This window comes from Acipenser ruthenus, chromosome 25 (genome assembly GCF_902713425.1).
Source record: "Acipenser ruthenus chromosome 25, fAciRut3.2 maternal haplotype, whole genome shotgun sequence".
In the NCBI taxonomy this organism is placed as follows: Eukaryota; Metazoa; Chordata; class Actinopteri; order Acipenseriformes; family Acipenseridae; genus Acipenser; species Acipenser ruthenus.
Genome location: NC_081213.1, coordinates 16,518,776 through 16,538,214, shown reverse-complemented (window position 1 = coordinate 16,538,214; position 19,439 = coordinate 16,518,776). Strand labels below are relative to the sequence as shown.

General features: G+C 40.2%; 1 protein-coding gene across 1 annotated transcript in view; it reads left to right on the top strand.

The window, feature by feature from the left end:
• Positions 1-19,439, top strand: part of LOC117411874 (kelch domain-containing protein 8B-like) — an 87,175-nt gene that overhangs the window by 60,554 nt on the left and 7,182 nt on the right. The window contains exon 5 of the mRNA XM_059000165.1: positions 14,930-15,031. Coding sequence (XP_058856148.1) covers positions 14,930-15,031 — 102 coding nt within the window. The remainder of the gene's footprint in view (positions 1-14,929; positions 15,032-19,439) is intronic.

Genomic DNA, 19,439 nt, shown 5'->3' with positions numbered 1-19,439 from the left:
ACGTTTACGTTTTTACTGCTTTAACTCTCCTCTCTCTCTCTCACCCGTTCTCCTCTTCCGAACACCCAACCCCGACTGACAGAAATGTGCGTCTATATATACTATTGTGCTGGGATTCAATTACTAATTAATTATTCACTTGAATCCCAGCACGTGAATTAATTCTGTGCAACCCCGTGCTCGCATATTACATTTAACCAGCACGTGAAGTGATTTGTGCTCTCCTCGTGCCTAAATACAAATATACACTTTTTAAATACACGTGAAACACAGACCCGTTTATATCCCGTGTACCAATCTATACACCGACATTAACACACGCAACATCCAACATACAACACAGATCACACAAATGCACACAGGGGCGGGGCACTTTGCCACAATGTGCAATGAGTTACTGTGCTGAAATGGTAATGTTGGCAGAAGACCAGATTACAAGGCTCAAGAAGAAATGAGAAACAGCTTTTAAATAGATGAGAAGTCTAGACTATTCCGGAGGTTCTGATATTGTCGAGGCAGGAGCATCATTTCATCAAAATCTTTTTTTACTTGAAACATTTTTCTGTGCCAATGTTTTCCTATAAGAAAAAAATTGCTTTCTCAAGGAAAGGACTCCTCTCATCCCTGTTTCCAAGCCAACAACATTCTTTAATTAATCATTTTAATATTATTGAATGATTTTATATGAAATATATGAACAGCCTTGAAATAAGGGGTTTCATATAGTCAAGCCCTAATTAAATTCAGTATTAAAACAAAAACAGTCCCTGTGTTGAATATTTCTTAACATTTAATAGTTACTTGTCTTTGAGGGAAAATACACATGGGCAATGTCATATTAAAAAAATATTTAATTTATAGTACTTTTTACATTCTGCAGACTGATACCTTCTTTAGCTTGTGTTAAAGTTGTATCAATATTGAATAACCATTCTCTAGCTACATGTAAAACTCTACAGTGTTCACTCTGGTGCCTCCACAACCCTGTGTGAGATAATACAGTACGTGCCTCAGGCCAGGGGAGCTCTGGTTTCCATTTAGAAACCTTCCTTTCTCTTATTAATAATGCATGTATTGTGAGATCTGGATAGAAATGAGAATGAAAGTGGATAGAAACCATTTTGCCTAAAAAACTACAGAGCAGAATGAAGTGAAAGAATGCAGACAGTGGACTTAAAGGAATGAGCTATGAGGAGAGGCTGAACGAACTAAATCTATTTAGCCTGGAACAAAGAAGAATTAGAAGTCTTTAAAATCTTAAAAGGATTTGACATGGTGTGGCGGAGTGTCCCGCCCCTATGTATTATTATTTGTATTTTTGTTTGCGGCGCGGGTAAAAGCGCCACGTCTTTTATTGTTATATTTAAAAACAGCGTGAGGATGCATGGCTGATCAGCTACTGATTATTTAACTAGCTGACAGTCATGCATCCTTACCAAACGCATGCAGACTCTGGCCGAGGGATAATAAGATAATTAACAACTAGTTAATCCCTCGGCCAGAGTATATAAACCTGCAGCTCTCTGCACTTGAGTTTGGGTGTACAGAGGAGAGTACGGGGAGCGGAGAGAGCGAGCAACATTTAAAAAAACAATTGCTAAAACGTGCTGGATTAGCCAGCACGACACTTACTTGTTTGTTTGTTTATTCGTTTGGCCCTTGTGCCCTTTTTTTTTGTGTTTTGTGAAAATCTTTTGTTTGTTTATTAAATACGCTGAATGCAATTGCATTCAGCTTCACCCGCCCATCCACTGTTTTGGTTTGAGTTACTTCCTGGTCCGTGACATCATCAACCTCACCACTGCGAGCCAGACTGCCACACATGGTTAACCCGAGCCAATACTTTAAGTGCAGTACAGAAACCAGAACCAGAGGACAGGATAGAGGATAGGAGACCCTTCTTCACACAGATGGGTAGATGTAAGGATATGAGCAAAGTGATTTGCGGGTGTAAAACCCCCATAATGCGACGTATGTAAAGAATGGTGTTCACCTGGCGTTCTGCACCTGCTATCAAATTAGCATTTTGCCATCATTAATCCAAAAAAGATTATATTGAAATGCATTCAAATGAAGAAAAGAGCATGGAATTGGGCGGGATCTGGATACTAAGCGGGCGCAAACATTATAATGTGATGTAAGGATTTTGCCTTGCATTTAGGCAATTGCTGACCCTCCAAAAACTTTACACCTCTTCTTACAAGGTGCAAACCATTGTAGAAGTGAGTAATTAAGAGCAGCATAAAAGCACACACCTGCAGAGACCTGCCATTGGCTTCAGGATGGCTGCTGTGGTACACTTCCTGATGCAATGACACTTGGCTCATGTTGAGGAGAGGGGGAGATGGGCAAGACGAAGAATCCCAGGGTCACTTTGATTGGGATGCCGGAGGAGGCGGTGCTAAAGCATCCAGCAAAGTTCTAGCAAGACGCGGTCATGTGACCTATAAGGTTTAACTTCTGATTCCCATGTCCTGCCTTAGCCATATTCCTTTTTTTTAAATGTAACTAATAAAAGTAACTACTGTTACCTTATTTTTAACATCAAAATTTAACATGTTACCACGTTTAGTCACCTGTGTGAAAAGGAACTGCAAAATTTAATCAGACTACAGTAATGCGTTACATGTAACATGTTACTCCCCAACACTAATTAGCATATATGATATATTTGTTCGGAGTCCTCCTTTTCTTGTGCTTATTAAAGGCTCTGTAGTGTCCAGTGAGTATCTTTGCTTTGTAATCCTGTAAAAAATCAGAGTATTAATAAACTAATGAATGATTTGCATTTAGATTCTCTAATGGGCCCAGATCATATGCTTTGGTATTGTTTTATGGCGGTTCTTTCCAGCATTAGTTAATGAAGGATAATCGGTAGCTTCCTAGCCATACATGCGGCTAAAGCTAAAGATGCTAATTATAGTCTGAAATTTTAATGAATAATTATCTTTGAAAAGCATTTCCGATCCCTTCATGACAGCGTGGCTTCGGTATTTAGCGTTCATTGGTGATTATGGTGGCTGCCAAGCTCATTTATTAAAAGGGAGCGAGGTTTTGACAACATGAACCGAATGCTTATATTGTCTGTAATCCTCAAGGATTTACTGATGATATTCATTTGGGCACCTTTCATTTTTACCAAGCTTGTCTAGTGAGGGACTGTCCTATATTTTGAGCCAAACCTTCTTAGTCTTTTTAAAGAATCCTTAACTAGGTTTTCTTTTTAAAAATAGACGTATTTGGTACATTTCACACTCCAGATAACAAATCAAATAGCAGAATAAAACATGCGTGATTCCCAGTGGAGTTTAAAGGTATTTTGACATTATTGGTATGCCAAAGCCATTCAAAACATTGTGACTTGGCCTTTTCAAAGACGACAAAATGACAAAGCTTTCCTCAAACTGGGTTTGCAAATGAGATACGGTTTAGTGACAAGGTAATCCACAGGGAGGTAACAAATTCTATAGTCTGACGCCCACTGGTTTTTATTCAAGAGGAATGACACACTCTCCCCCCGCCCGCCCCCCCGAACATGTAATATGAAGTCAGGCTAAAGCACTGCAATCTTTACCTACACTAGAGAATGTTCTAGGGCAGGGGTGGCAAAAGTTGACTCTTCCACTCCTGGTCTTTGTTCCAACCCTGTTTTAAATTGTTTAATTCAACCAATGAAACTTCCATCCAGACCCTGAAGTAGTTAACCTGTCTAACCTGGAGTGGACTGGCCCTCCAGGGCTGTGATTGGAGGCCTCTGTTCTAGGGCTTGGAATTAGATGCACAATAACCTTCTCTCAGAGGTAGCTCATTTACCGTCTCAACCTCATATACTGTAGGGCCCTGCCTTTGATATGCATGAAACTGTTTTATCCATCAAAACCATCTTTAAATAATCATGAGTAGGGATCCATTCTGTGTGTATTTTTCAGGGGTGCACAAAATACTGTCAAAGCACTCATGTTTTAGTACATTCATTTATAGCTGACTTGTTTCATAAAATCCTGGTGGCATCATTAGCAATAACATTGCGATAACATTTAATGTATCCTTAGTTTCTAACCTGCTAAGACACAGCTTGACTTCATTGTGGCCAGTGCAAAGATATCCAACAAACAATCTAGTTGACGAGAATTCATTCATTTTCTGTTTACTGGGTTGAAAACTTTTATATTTGTGTCTGGGATGCTTTAGAACTTGCTCCTTGCATAAAAACATTCTTTCTTCCCAACTCCCACCCATCAATAAGAAACCTGGTCAGTTGCTACGTTAGTTAATCACACTGGATTTCAACAAAATAAACCAAATTCAATTAATTTACACATTTCAAATTCACAGGCTTCTGAGGTTTCAATAGAGAAACTGCTCAGAATCAAGCTGTTACTTTGAAAGGTGTGTGATTTATTATGTTATTATGTACGAAGAACCCTGCCAAGTTAATGCATTGTGAATGCAGCTCGTGAAACCAAGTAATGAAACCCTAGGAAATATCCATGTGAAGCGGATGTTAGAACTCAGATACAGAGGCAGGCAGTAGTTTGTAAAGGAAGAGCGAACTGTGAAAATGTTGTTGCCCCCCTAATTAGTCAAGGATGACATACCTCAGACCTTGGAGGGTAAAATTAGATTAAGGCAGAACCCAACTGGGTGAAAGAGGTATTAAAAACTCAGATGGGCCAACCTTGGCAGGCAATTTATTAAATAAAGCAAGGGCTTCTGCAGTTTCAGTTCCGAGGGGGCGGGACACATGTAATGGAATGAGACAGTGGCATTGACCTTAGAGAAATGCACCATGTAAATTATCTTTTATAAAAAAATACAAAATTCACAGAACGGCCATGGATTTCAATATTAACTAATAACATAGCCCAGAGAGAAAGAGGCTTTCATATCAGCTGAACACGAAAGGTATTTATTTATATTTCAAAGACCTGCTTTTAAAGACTGTTATAAGACCTGTTATACTGTGAACATATGATGTTACCTTTTTTTTTTCAATGCCATGTGATTAAAACTACTCAATCTGCTATGCCAGCATACATGTGTTCTGTTACAGGTCTAGGTTTTTGCAAATATACAAAATGCATTTAAATATCAAACTAGGCTTTGGGGTCCTTCCATTCCCCAGGAATGCTGAATCTCAGTCTGTGTGTACCTAAACGATTCATTATTTAGCAGAACATCATTTTATCGAACAGATTGTTAAATACAATGTAATACATAGAAACAACAATGTTGTATTGATACAATGTTTGGCCTCTTGACCACTGGGCTCGCCTAATAGGTATTTTTAGCTGTGCTTAACAAGAACCGTTTGCTGATCTGGTCCACCCCACAATGCTGAGTGTCCGCCCTGCTGGACAGAGGAACCCCAGTTTATCCAAAAATGTGTAAATCTTCAGGCCACCTTTCTACTCTGTTGTGTAAAAATATTTGACAGTACTTGTTTATTAATGCAACAGGGACAAACTTAAAGAAAATACGATTCTAGGACCATCCCGTTGAAGGAAACGGTTTACTGATGATTATACGATGAACAATTTGCCATCAGAACTGCTTGGTTTGAGGGTCCACCACCTGGCCATCTGGACGAGGCAGGAGACCCCCAAAAGATCCAAGCGAGTCCCAATGCTGCAGAATAGATTTTAATTACTGAGCAGAGCAAATGAAGGTAGGTTAAAAAAAGTGATGTCACTATAACAGAAAATGAAGGAAATGGAATGTTGAATGGAAGGTTCTGAAACCATTCAAAGCTGACCGGTATGTTTGAATGGTCCTAGGTGAGATGCTAAGGAGGGCTGTTACCTGTACTTGAATAATAAGAGGATAGAGATTTACAGGAATGTCAGGTCTGAAAAGGGAGGAACCAGCAATGGACGTTGATCCGCTTCTGGAACGTAGAGTCAGAATTTCTGAGATTGAAAACGAGAAAGAGCGTCAGCAATTTGGTTCATGTAGCCTGGAATATGATCTGGTCTTATATGAATTGATGGCAAATATGAATTGATGGCAAACTGATAGCCAGGTGCCAGGTGAAAATGTTCATGATAGGTAAAGAGGAGGAACGACCTTTGTTAATGATTTTGACTGTTGCTAAATTATCTGAATGAATAGAATTTATTTTTTTGGCTCAGGAAGAACCCCAAAGAAATATGGCTACAGCAACTGGATACATTTTGTACAATGCGGAGGACGGATCGGAATAGGATATGGATTCAAATTCTTTAGGCCCCCTGAAGTACCCTCCAAAACCACGAGAGGGAGAAGCATTAGTGAAAAGATGTCAATCCAAAAGTAGAAGGAGGCAGTCAACCATGGAGAGACAGAAGGTCACGTTTAGTGCATGTGTCTCTCTTATTGAGGTAGAGTGAAATTACCAGTCACAAGGGAACATTTGAATCGGGAGGTTTACGTTTTGGGGCTGAAGGTCTCTGGGGGGCATACTACTCGAGTGTGAGCTTCTCCACAATGGCTGCAGATGTGTAGGAAATTGCAGGATGAGAATGAACATGCTCCGTTGATAACGTTATTGCATACTTGATGACCGTCTGCGAAAATTATGGGTCAACCACAACCATCTTGGGAACGGGAAGGAGCAAAGGAAACTGCCAGAGAGGCAGTACTTCTGGCTGGCGAAATGACTGAAGGGGAAGAAAGAGAGGAAGCGCTCTGAGAGCATGCTATGATGGAGAGAGATGAAGACCCACATATGGAACATGAAAGGACTTGTAAACCGGTTAAAAAATGGCAAAACAGGGGCTCCCGAGTGGCGCATCCAGTAAAAGCACTCGCTAGAGTGCAGGATGCGCTCTATAGCCTGGACGTCGCGAGTTCGAGTCCAGGCTATTCCACAGCTGACCGTGGACGGGAGCTTCCAGGGGGCGGCGCTCAATTGGCCGAGCGTCGCCCGGGGGGAGGGAGGGTTAGGTCGGCCAGGGTGTCCTCGGCTCACCGCGCACCAGCGACCCCTGTAGTCTGGCCGGGCGCCTGCGGGCTTGCCTGTAAGCTGCCCAGAGCTGCGTTGTCCTCCGACGCTGTCGCTCTGAGGCGGCTGCACGGTGAGTTCGCAGTGTGTAAAGAAGCGGGCGGTTGACGGCACACGCTTCGGAGGACAGCGTGTGTTCATCTTCGCCCCTCCCGAGTCAGCGCAGTGAGCTGAGCCTAAAAAATAATTGGACATTTCAAATTGGGGAGAAAATAATAAAAACTAATTTTAAAACTAAATTAAAAAAAAAAAAAAAAAAAAATGGCAAAACAACTAGCAATCCAAAGTGCCCCAATACAGGCGCTGGTTCCAACCTGGCGGCGGCTTTTGCTGAAAAAACTTTGTGATAATCATAGAATGTAGAGCCTCCAAAGCTTAACAGAAAGGTCAAGTATAATTGATATGTAATCATCTAGCTCATGGTGCCGTCTGGGTATATCCTGCAAATTATGTCTCTATAATGACTAAAAGCGAGTGAATTCAGAAATAGTGAGCATTTTGAATGTGCGAGGGTCTGAAACACTTGCGTGTAACAGAGTTCTCCGCAATCAACTATTCTGCTGCTAACATTATCTGGGGAGTTAATGAGCAAGGAGACTATAAATTCATATCCGCACCTGAGAGTATTTGATGGCGTAGAGGAAGAGAGGCAGGCCTTGGGTTAAAGATAAGAGCGTTATCAGGAGGAGGCAGAGAAACAGCAGAGCTAAGAGTGAAAACAGTGGAAAGGAGAACATCATGACTGGAAAGGGAATGGTGACCTGCAGGGGCCAACTGGATGCCCACAGTGGACACAAGGGAAGGAGGGAAGGTTGGAAAGGGATCAGAAAGAATAGGAGCAGTATAGGCTGCGGGGGCCTGCTGGACGCCCGCAGGTAGATAATGGTGTGATTGAGCTTGAGTTTTGGTTCTTGATACCCATGACCCATGAGACGGGACTCCTGAGTACCAGGGGACCCTCAGTGGGGCTATACCGGGAACTGCAGGGTGGAAAATTGCACTGCACTGGACTCCTGCAGTTGATGGATGGGTTTGATGGATGAAACATAATTGATCGATATACTGCACAGTAAGGGAGGAAAAGCTGTCAGTTGCTTGCCGCTGAAAAAGTTAAATCCATTATAAAATGTATTTCTGGTTTGTGTTGCTTGCTTCTAGCCAAATGTCCCCTGTTAATATTTTTTCTCATCTCAGAAATGTCATGACATGCAGTACCGGTGCTGGCTGTGCTCCTTTCTTACTGTAATCTGATGACTGGGTTATTGAATCTGCTACAAAGCACTGCGCTTCTCTGAGCTGTGGACTTGAGATGATTATCATACTGGTTTGTGCTTATCAATCTACAGAGCAGCGTGTGTTGGTCTCCTGTTCTTTCTGTTTTATTCAAAGTTCCTAGACATGCATATATTGATTTATCCTGTTTCTGTTTCACACGGTTCTGAGGCTGACTGTATCCTGTTGAGGAGATGAGAAAAAATAGCAGTTAAAAAAGGAAAACATTTGGAAATGTAATTCAGTCAGGAAACGCATGCGGTAGATTATTTATTAAAGTTTAGACTAGACAACACTACTACATTATACCTATTTTGACACCACATTCTTTGGCCTTTGGACTCTCCTTTCGAGATACCCCGGCCCATAAATTAGCTCGCAGATACTGTAAGTGGAGAGGCTGACCATAGAGAAGCCAGGGGCATGTGGGGAAGGATAGATCTTCCCCCACCTGGTTAGATGAAGCCAAAAAGCAGGTGGAGGCTAGGGAGGAGGACAACAGGGATGTATTGGATTGTGGTAAGATATAAATTCCTTCCTTGCCGATCATTGGACATTATTTATTGAAAGACAAATGACATACTGGTTATTCGAATAACAATTTGTCCTAGTATTGAAAGTGCCGAAAATATGCTTGATGTTTTACGTGATTTGATTGAAGATTAAAAGTGAGTTCCCTGCCTACCCCAACTGAATAGACCTCATAGGGAGATCCTATGGGGACAGAACCTGGTTAGGACAAGTTATTGAGAGGATAATAATTTGGATATACTGGAGGGACCTATTTGTCTGTTCACCAGTATGTCACACATTTTAACATACGGTGCTCACCACAGCGCCAAAGGGACATTGTGGCCCTGGAGAGAGTCCAAAGTAGAGCAATTGGACTAATCCCAGGAGTATGTAGACCCTACTCACAACTTTCATTTTGTTTCAGAAATCACCAAGCATCCTGTGTGTTTCTGTATCTAAAAAGGTTTTTCTCAGCCTTTAATGCTGACTTAATGAAACTTGACAAAATAAAGTGAACTGTATTAGCCCCTTGAGTTGTAAATCATGTGTAATAAACACCAGCCTCAACCAGAGGAAACTGTTTCGCTCGTTGTTTTTACGTAAAAATTGTTTTTTTATCTTCTGTCCTTGCCAATAAGCTCAGCTAATTGTGAGAAGAATTCCATGTGCACTTGACTGTGTTGTCTGGCTTAGGGAAATGGAGTGTGCTGACTTGTATTACTGCCGGCTGCTTGTTCAGTTTCAGTCCTTGCAAGTCAAGGGATTTAACCTGTCTGCAGGAATTAGGCTTGTTTCTTCTCCCTGAAAAAGCTTGTTTAAATCCTCTTAAAGAAATGACAGTGCGGGTCTGTAAGGGGCTATCTCTATCCACTTGTAGAACTTGCTGGACTGGTCACCTGAAGCGCAATGAGGTGGACTGTTCCAGACGATCTCTCCACCCAAACCCACAGGAGCGCAAAGGCCAGCACAGCACTGGGCCCTCAGCAAAGAGTGACAACTCGGCATGACCAAAATTCAAACCAGCAAGCTCACTCAGAGTAGTGCCTTTACCACATGAGCCATAGGCATAGGGGACCCCCAGATGTGTGTGTGTGTGTGGTTTATTTTATTTTTATTTTTTTTAATATCTCTGACTACAGTAGTCAGTTTGGCCCTGATTTATCAAAACTCCCAATGCTACAAAAAAGAGAGAGCTTCGCTTACAAATAACTACACTTATGTTGATTCTTATCACTGTAGTAGTAGTGCTGTTTCAGTAAACGGTTTTGGTCAATTATTATTATTTTTTTTAAGGTAAAGGATGGCTGAATGAAAACTAATACATAAACGTATTAATGGCTCACTTTTCCCCTCTTTGCAGGTCTGCTCTCTGATGCTAGAGGTTTGTGTTTCTGGGTCAATGAGCTGGAGTCTTGCAGGGGATTTTAGCTATGATATCTGGCTCTATACCCATTGACTTTTCATATATGAATTTTGTTTAAAAAAAAAAAAAAAAGTGTAAAGCATATACCGAGTTAGCTATTTTGTACCGTTTTGTTTCACAATCTCAATTTGTACTTCATTTTAGAAAACCGTTCAAAAGATTAATCTTGGATGCCATTACACAGTAGACTACTATAAAATATACCTGGCTACTTCAATGTAACAATTATTGAGCTAATTAAAAAAAAAAAAAAAAAAAAAAAAAAAAACCTTTGCCATGTGATCCACATCGATAAGACACACAATATCGGACTCTCTTTGAAAACAAGCACTTATTTGCATAAATTGATTGCCTACTAGTAGTATTTCTTCTTTATATCACCTAAATATTGGATGCAACTGCATCACAAATTTGACTTTTGGCTTCTTTTAGGTAGGTATGTCCTTTTATGTGTAGTTATATTTTTATGAAATTAATAACTCAAACACAAACAGCAGACAAAACATTTATTTGCAAGCATAGAAAATGTATTGCACAAAACACCCAAGTTGACCCTAACTAAAATGGCTTCTGGATACAATTTCAACTATATATAGAAGTAGCTTCCTATAGGTTCAGAGGTTGGAATAGGCTGAGTTTAATTCCTTGTACAGCAGTCATGCTGATCGTGTGATTGGTCCCAGCAGTCTTATTGTACAGAACAACAGTTTTTTTTATACATGGCAAAATACAATAAATGTTAACAAATAGTTTGCGTACTGATTGGAATGATGTATGGCTTAGAGACTTGTACACGACGCGGTGCAACAGAGGGTAAAAAGCTCTTGCAGCAGTTCTGGTTTGAAATGTATTTTACTTTGTTGTATGAATTGAACCTGACACTTTGTGTCTTGTTTGTGAGGCAGCTATCCTGAGTTACACAAGGATGCTCTTAATAATATGCTGCATTCTCAGTCAGGCTCAGAGACCATGATCTGGATCAGAGTGGAGTTTCAGGTAAACAGTCCAGAGCTGGGATCAGAGTCATTCATGGACCTCAGGAGTACTAACAACACAGCAGTGTGTGAATATGTCCTCTACAGCTTGTAATTAATCTCCTTGCAGCTGATAATACTGACATCGGCATAAGACCCATAATGACCTCTTGACTACAGAGCTTGCTCTTTAGTTGAATGGTAAGGCGTTCGTCTTTGAACCATATGATTTGCAGTTCGTATCCAGCCGAAGCCTTTCCATTTTATTCAATGGGCTGAGATTCATTACAAGCTTCATGGAGCATTCGCTTCCCTCTGATTCCTTAGACGAGGGAAAAAACAGAAGCACCCTGAGATACAGATAAGAACATTTATGAACGAGAGGAGGCCATTCGGCCCATCTAAGCCTGTCTGGTTCCTAGTAGCTGATTGATCTCGGAGCTTTATCAAGTTGGGTCTTGAAGGATCCAATTGATTCTGACTCAACAACATGACTACATAGCCCATTCCATACCCTCACCACTCTCGGTGTGAAGTAGCATCTCCTTTTCTCTGTCCTGTCTATCTCCACTTAATTTCCAGCTGTGTCTTCTGGTCATGATTTCTGTACTGTGCTTAAAGTATCGGATCAGGTTAACTTTGTAAACTCCTTTTAAGATTTTAAAGACTTCAGTTCTGTCCCCATGGCTAGGCTTAGTAGATTCCATTCTTCAAGCCTATCTTCATAGCTCCGTCCTTTAAGTCCTGGGGTTAGTCCGATTGCTCTACTTTGGACTCTCTCCAGGGTGCTCCCATTGGTGCTGTGGTGACCAGAGTTGGACAGTACTCGTTGGACACAAGTGCGGTCTCACCAGTGTATTGTACAACCTCATCATAACCTCCTTGGATTTGTACTCTACACATTTGGCTATATACCTAAGCATTCTCCAACAATCCTGTTCCTTACAAATACTTGCTTCAACCTGACTAACTAACAGCACGTTTGTCCAGTACATCTATACAGCACAGCTGCAACTCAAAGCAACTGCATAAAATGTTGCTATCATGGTGATTTATTATAAATCACTTAACTCACTCACCTCATCTAGCATGGGAAAGGAGGCTCTTCAGAAATACTTACCGGTGCTACCAAGTATGAATAGTTTAAACTGTAAAATATTGACAAAGAAACCCCATTTAATGAAAGATTCTGTTACAGAAGCATTCTGGTGGCACACTCCATCCAGAAATGTTTTATTAACAGCGCATAATTAGTCATTCGAGTACACAAATTTGTTTTACAAGTAGCGTAAAGTGGCCTCATGAATTATGTACTGTGTGAAAACAATTTGCACTGTGTGATTAAGCACTTCTGGTCTCTGGAAATGTGAGAGCCTATTTATCAAAAGAAACAGATACTCTGCCGAGTTATTATCAATAAAAGTGTTTTCATTGATAGGGATGGAAATGACTGGTAATCATGACCATGCAGGCGGTGTTCAGTCTCTGAGGGGTACACATGGTTTAAAGTGGGTCAGTATAGCACTGTCGAGTCTCCTCTAACAGTTAACATGCAAGTCCTGGCAAAAGCAATGCAGAGTTTCACTGACAGGAGAATCCTTGCAATCATCACTAAAAAGTCAAGCATTTTGGCTCTCGCCAGGGGAGCTGGCATTCAGACTGGCTTAGAGCTTCTGATACGAGATGTCAATCTAAAGGTTGATTTGCCAAAATCTAGCAAGTCAAAATGCAGGGATACGTGCTCATGTCAGCTGCTTTTATTCTCCAATAAATATAACAAACGAAGTATGTTGCTCACAAATCACATAGCCAGACCCATATCGAACATATTCAGTAGACTTGGTAAAGCTATTTAGGAATTCTCATTTTGTTCAGTGCAAAAAAAAAAATCATGATATCATAGGCTTATTATAAAATGCAGATTTCATTTGCAATGTGTGTGCCCTCCGGACAATTCTGTCAGTAACACACAGGCTGTAAATTCTAAATTAGAACCATCACCAGAGTACAGAAGAGTATAGAGTAAGAATTTCCCATGAAAACTCCAGATTTGAATGCAAGAATATAAGTGTGACATACAGATGTGCTGTAGATCTGTAAAATATGCTACTCTCAATAGTTTATGCTAAATAGTGTTAATATCAAGTTTCATGATAATTGGATAAATGGTTGTGCAGGTATGTGCAAACATGTAACTGTGAAATACTTATACTATATACTATACACCCTTCACATGCAGCGTATAATAATGAAACAACATTAAAATAACGCTTCATGATTCACCTCATCTCAAGCACCTACTACGTCTGTCTCAATAGCGATTTCATGCCACATAGTATAGGTGTGGAGCATATTTAAATAGAAAAAAGGGGAATTCTGTGAATCACCTAGAACATAAGAACATAAGAAAGTTTACAAACGAGAGGAGACCATTCAGCCCATCTTGCTCGTTTGGTTGTTAGTAGCTTATTGATCCCAGAATCTCATCAAGCAGCTTCTTGAAGGATCCCAGGGTGTCAGCTTCAACAACATTACTGGGGAGTTGGTTCCAGACCCTCACAATTCTCTGTGTAAAAAAGTGCCTCCTATTTTCTGTTCTGAATGCCCCTTTATCTAATCTCCATTTGTGACCCCTGGTCCTTGTTTCTTTTTTCAGGTCAAAGAAGTCCCCTGGGTTGACATTGTCTATACCTTTTAGAATTTTGAATCAGATCGCCGCGTAGTCTTCTTTGTTTAAGACTGAATAGATTCAGTTCTTTTAGCCTGTCTGCATACGACATGCCTTTTAAACCCGGGATAAGAACATAAGAAAGTTTACAAACTAGAGGAAGAGATTAAAGTCAGATTTTGTACTAAGGTATTGGGAAACACTTTTCTATTATTATTATTATTTATTTATTTCTTAGCAGACACCTTTATCCAGGGCGACTTACAATTGTTACAAGATATCACATTATTTTTACATACAATTACCCATTTATACAGTTGGGTTTTTACTGGAGCAATCTAGGTAAAGTTCCTTGCTCAAGGGTACAGCAGCAGTGTCCCCCACCTGGGATTGAACCCACGACCCTCCAGTCAAGAGTCCAGAGCCGTAACCACTACTTCACACTGCTGCCACCTGCAAATGTACTAGGCATGAGAAATACACTAATACACTAATACATCCATGTGCACACACTTGATAAGGGACTGTAGGCTGCTCCACCAGGCTTAACTAGGGCTGGAGAGTAACTGCGTAGTGAGGGGTTAGATAGACATTGTTAATATAAATCAAGAGATTTGGTACCGAGATAAATATGTAAACTATCATATGCAGTGACAAGGCTTTTTATGTTCAACTGTTCAAATATTAATCGTATTACATCTTTCATATTTATGGTTATCTGTTATGAAGCTCATTTGAGTATTACTTCAAGTAATATGGTGCTGGATTGGACTTAGACTAAAGTCCTCCATCGTTATTTACAAAGCAGGGATAGCACAGCATTGCTCCCAAAGAACCAACCTCATTGGGGGAGAGCAGTTTAGTCTCCATGCCCATCCAACTGTTGGTCTGTCTGATTGATATTGCTTTAAGTGTGCCTACAGTATTTGTTCTAGTTAAACTTTGTGTAATGTAGACAGCATGAGGGCTTTCCACCACCAAACTAATTTCACTTGTAGTGCCTTAAACCCAGGGCCTTCGAGGTGACTGTCTGGAGTTTTAACCCAAGCCTTTGTCTCTGTTCTGTTTAATAATAATTGTGTGCTGTGTCTTTTTAGGGATTTGGAACAAGCCCACACGCACACCCCGCATGAGAGAGAAGCGAGCAGACTTTGTGTCCGGGTATCTGGGAGGGAGAGTCATCGCTGTAGGAGGCCTCGGTGAGTGTCTCTGAGCAACCATGGCTACATGCTGCCCTATTAAAATAAAACAGTGCATTTTATATTAACTCATAGTAACTACTGACATTTTATAGGTCTTGCGTTTGCCTGTATAAAAGATGTGCATATCAAGGCGTATTTTTTTTTTTTTAATGCTATTATTTTTTCAAATCAAAATTTACAGTCCCTCCTTAGATATTTCATCACTACACTTCCAGGTTTTCCACATACAGTACAGTGCCCCCCCCCCGCCCCCCCTTTTCTGCTGTTTGATCCGATGGAGCTGTTCAATTTAAAACACAGATGTCATGGAAAAAGCAGCGGTTTGTTATGGTACTGAGGAGGAGACCTAGAGAGTTAGACTTCAGTTCTTTCCCACAAGTTCTCGGCAACCAATCAGTGCTTTTCCAATGACTTGCATGTTTTAAAAGTCCATGTAATCTTCAATTGACCTCTTGAAGTGGAATACAGGAATGCGTTGGAAGGGCAGCAGTGCAGATTGGTCTTTTATAATAGAAAATATGAGATCTTTGAAATGGCAATATATGTTAAGACTTACAGTGCAGTTGTTCCATGTACTGTAAGTCAGTCATTTTAATATTTTACCATTATACTGACACCTCATTTGCTTACCTAACGACATCTAGGTCTTAAATACCACTTATCCAATTAAAACAAAATATTGCCATTGCTATTTCTTACTCTTAACTGTGTTATACATGTTGTTGATATACACCATGGTCATCAGCTTCCCTTTACTGATCACTCTAATCTGTGGCGGGGGATGTACGTTACTGACATACTTGTTCAAAACGCAGTGCAACAAAATTGTTCATGTTAACATCCACAACCCTAAAGATAAGCTATGCCAGCATCAATCTATGTAGGAGTAAAAGCTTTGTGTACCATAACTGTGCACCGGTCAATCCATTATCTGTTCTTCACATTTGCACAATTCAGTTCAAACCCCTGTGTGCTGTAGAGACTTTAATTTTACCAGTGAATGAAATATCTCTTATTATTCATAGTCTGGGCACTGCTGGGTAAAGACCTCCTTTTCACAGTGATTGAGTTTGTTGTTGTCTATCAAGGCACCCTCTTCTGAGCAGCAACTTCATTTCCCAGGCAATATGCTGTGGGGAGTAAAGCTCAAATGAAATATGATGGTGATAAAAACAATAAAAACAAAACATTACACAAACCTGTTTTGAAGTCCATGCAGACTGCTCACCGGGTCAGCTGTGAAAAATAAAATGATGTGTGAGATGTAATTCATTACACTTTCCTAAATCTTAATCAAATGCTTTAGCTGTGTTCCGAATGACTGAACCAGATCTCAGCTCCTCAGTGCTTTATCAGTCGAGCTCCGTTGAGAAGTACGCAGGGAGCTCTCCGCTGGTTACTCTTTTTCTAATTTCTTGGTTCATTGTTCTTCTGTTTATTTTTTATCTGCTTATTGGAAGATATTTATACACAAATGTATATATTTGTATTAAACCTAAATTATTTATATTTAAAATAGGCCTACTCCCCTTGCTGGAGTGGGGAATTGAACATAGTAAAGTAGCAGCTGACAACATCTCTGACATGCATCTCTTTTCATTATATAGGTCTTAAATGTACAGTTTTGAATGTACAGTACGTTCATTTTACAACATGATATTTGGTACTACACTAGGTAAAAAAACGATTTCTGTTTGTAAGCCATGCTTTTAGACTGTCTGTACTTCCTGGGAGGTGAAATTGTCCCCACCCTCCTTCTTTCCTGTCATTAAACAACCAGACAGGCTTTCATGCCTTTAGACATAACATACTTTGTCCGAGAAGATACTGCTGGGATGAAATGACCAAAAAAGTAAAGCAGTAACAGACTTCCTGGATGGCATGGCAAGAAAACTGAGAACTTTGTGTAGTACCAGAGATCTGTAACATGTGTTTCTTTTAAAGACTGCACATCTGAGGCCTAATTATCGAAGTGCAAAATGGGTAAAATTAATGGAATTATTTTGTTATTATTTATTTTAGGAACTTGGTGTATCTGAATTAAACATAGCCCTAGTTAAGCCTGGTGGAGCAGTCTACAGTCCCTTATCAAGTGTGTGCACATGGATGTATTAGTGTATTTCTCATGCCTAGTACAGATGTAACAGGGCAGAGGTTGGCATACACACTGTAAGTGAGCATCTTAACCACTATGCAAAAGAGCTGGGCCCGTCTGCTTTCGTGGTTATAGAGCTTTTAACCTCATCTCGTCTCACCCATAGGAGCCAAAATCCGTCATGTCAGTGAATCCTACAACACTGCCCCTTACACATGACCATTTCTCTCATTCGATATTGAACTAACTACATTTCCAAAATTTGAAATAAAAGAACATTATAATACAGATCTATTAAACGGCACAGAGATTGAAATTACAGAGTAATAATTGTAATGGGCACAGCAATTAACACCACTCCTTATAAATGTTTACCATAGTAAATTTGCACAGTAATTTTGCAGTTTTCCCATGTTAATACTATGCATTTACCATAGTTTTCCATGTTTTAAGATGCTTTACCATACTGCTCTGTGGACTTTACAATGTTTATCTGTGCTTGACAGCTTTATTACACTTTGCCATGGTTTTACCTTGGGCATCTTTAATAGAGGCTGTGCTGTACTCATCCTACATTTACCCTGTCCTATTCCCAGCTGCTGTCCAAATCCCTGTTTTAATCTTATTCCCATATTAGTGCTTATCCTAATATGGCACTAAAAAACAAAAATAACAATGTTCAAAGCATTGCTTTTTTTCTGTCAGCTACAGAGAACTAACTCAGCCAGTAATTGTATTTTTCTCTGTGAAGAGTGCTAGACTGATCCCAGGGATATGAGTACAGGCTGAGGGAACTAAACCTATTTAGCCAAGAACAAAGGAAGATTCAGGGAGGCTTGATTGAAGTCTTTAAACACTCAAATAAGTAAACAGTGTTAATCTTAGTCACCGTATCAAGCATGTCACTGACACCAGGACTGGAGGATACAGTTAGAAATGGAGTAAAGACAGACTTGAAAAGGGAGACACCTTTCTTCTGTTATGTATGCTGTTAACTGCAGACCTAGTTGAGTCTCCATGGAAACCAGGACAAGTTAGTAAAAGTAGTGGGTGATCTGGATTGACAAAGCTGAGCACCAGAGGTATGTTTATGCTCAGCAGACATTATTATTATTATTATTATTATTATTATTATTAATTTCTTAGCAGACGCCCTTATCCAGGGCGACTTACAATTGTTACAAGATATCACATTATTTTTTACATACAATTACCCATTTATACAGTTGGGTTTTTACTGGAGCAATCTAGGTAAAGTACCTTGCTCAAGGGTACAGCAGCAGTGTCCCCTACCAGGGATTGAACCCACGACCCTCCGGTCAAGAGTCCAGAGCCCTAACCACTACTCCACATTGCTTGTTGTCTTGACCTTCTTCAGGTCAGTCTACCCTGTGGCAGTCTACCCAATGTGTTTTGTATGTCTCCTAGTTTTATCTGCTTTTATAGCACAGGCCAGACATCGTTTGTGGCCTGTAGTAGAGTCAAAAAAAAGGTTCAAGATGAGATGGTCAGTGGCTTCCTTAAAAACGAAATGCCAGTGTGCTTTATTGATTCTATTGGTTCAACAGGCTATCTTGACATTCTAAATCTTAAGTCAGTCTAAAAGATTCAGTTTGACCCTATGAAGGTGTAAATTTCAATGTGTTTGTTTTTTTTGTACATTCTCCAAAAAGTTTATAATACAATTTTTATCTAACCTGTAGTGTTCGTATACGCGAAGTAGACTATCAGCTGAACGGTATGCTTTCTGAACAGAAGCACTTGCCAACAACTGGAAACTGTTCAGCGGGACACCAGTGCGGTGGTGGGGGGGTGGGTTGGTGGGGATATGTAGCTTACTCCAGTCCTTCACGTTCCATTGGCTCCCACATTTTACTCTAAATCATACACATTAAAAAATCATATTGCTGCAGCAGTAAGGAAACAATAAGCTTCTCCAATATGACTGGATTTGACATATGTCAGTAAACTGAGATCAGATCATGTGAACACAACCCCTGACGAGCAATGCAATGCACAGCAGTCAACAGCCGCTAAAGAGAGAGAATTAAAAATGGTGCGGGCACGAGAGCGAACGCCCTTGACCTGTGAAGAATTTCCAAGGATTAATATCTGTATCTTCTTCCTATGCATCGGGACGCGGGACATTTGCTAGGAAATCGGGACTGTCCCGACTATATAGGGACTGTTTGCTTGTTTCCAGAAGTATGCACTATAAATTCCGAACAAAACACTGACCACATAGATGTCAATGCTTTATTTGGTAATACTGTATATGCGCATGATAAATTAAGAGGCAATGGCTTTATT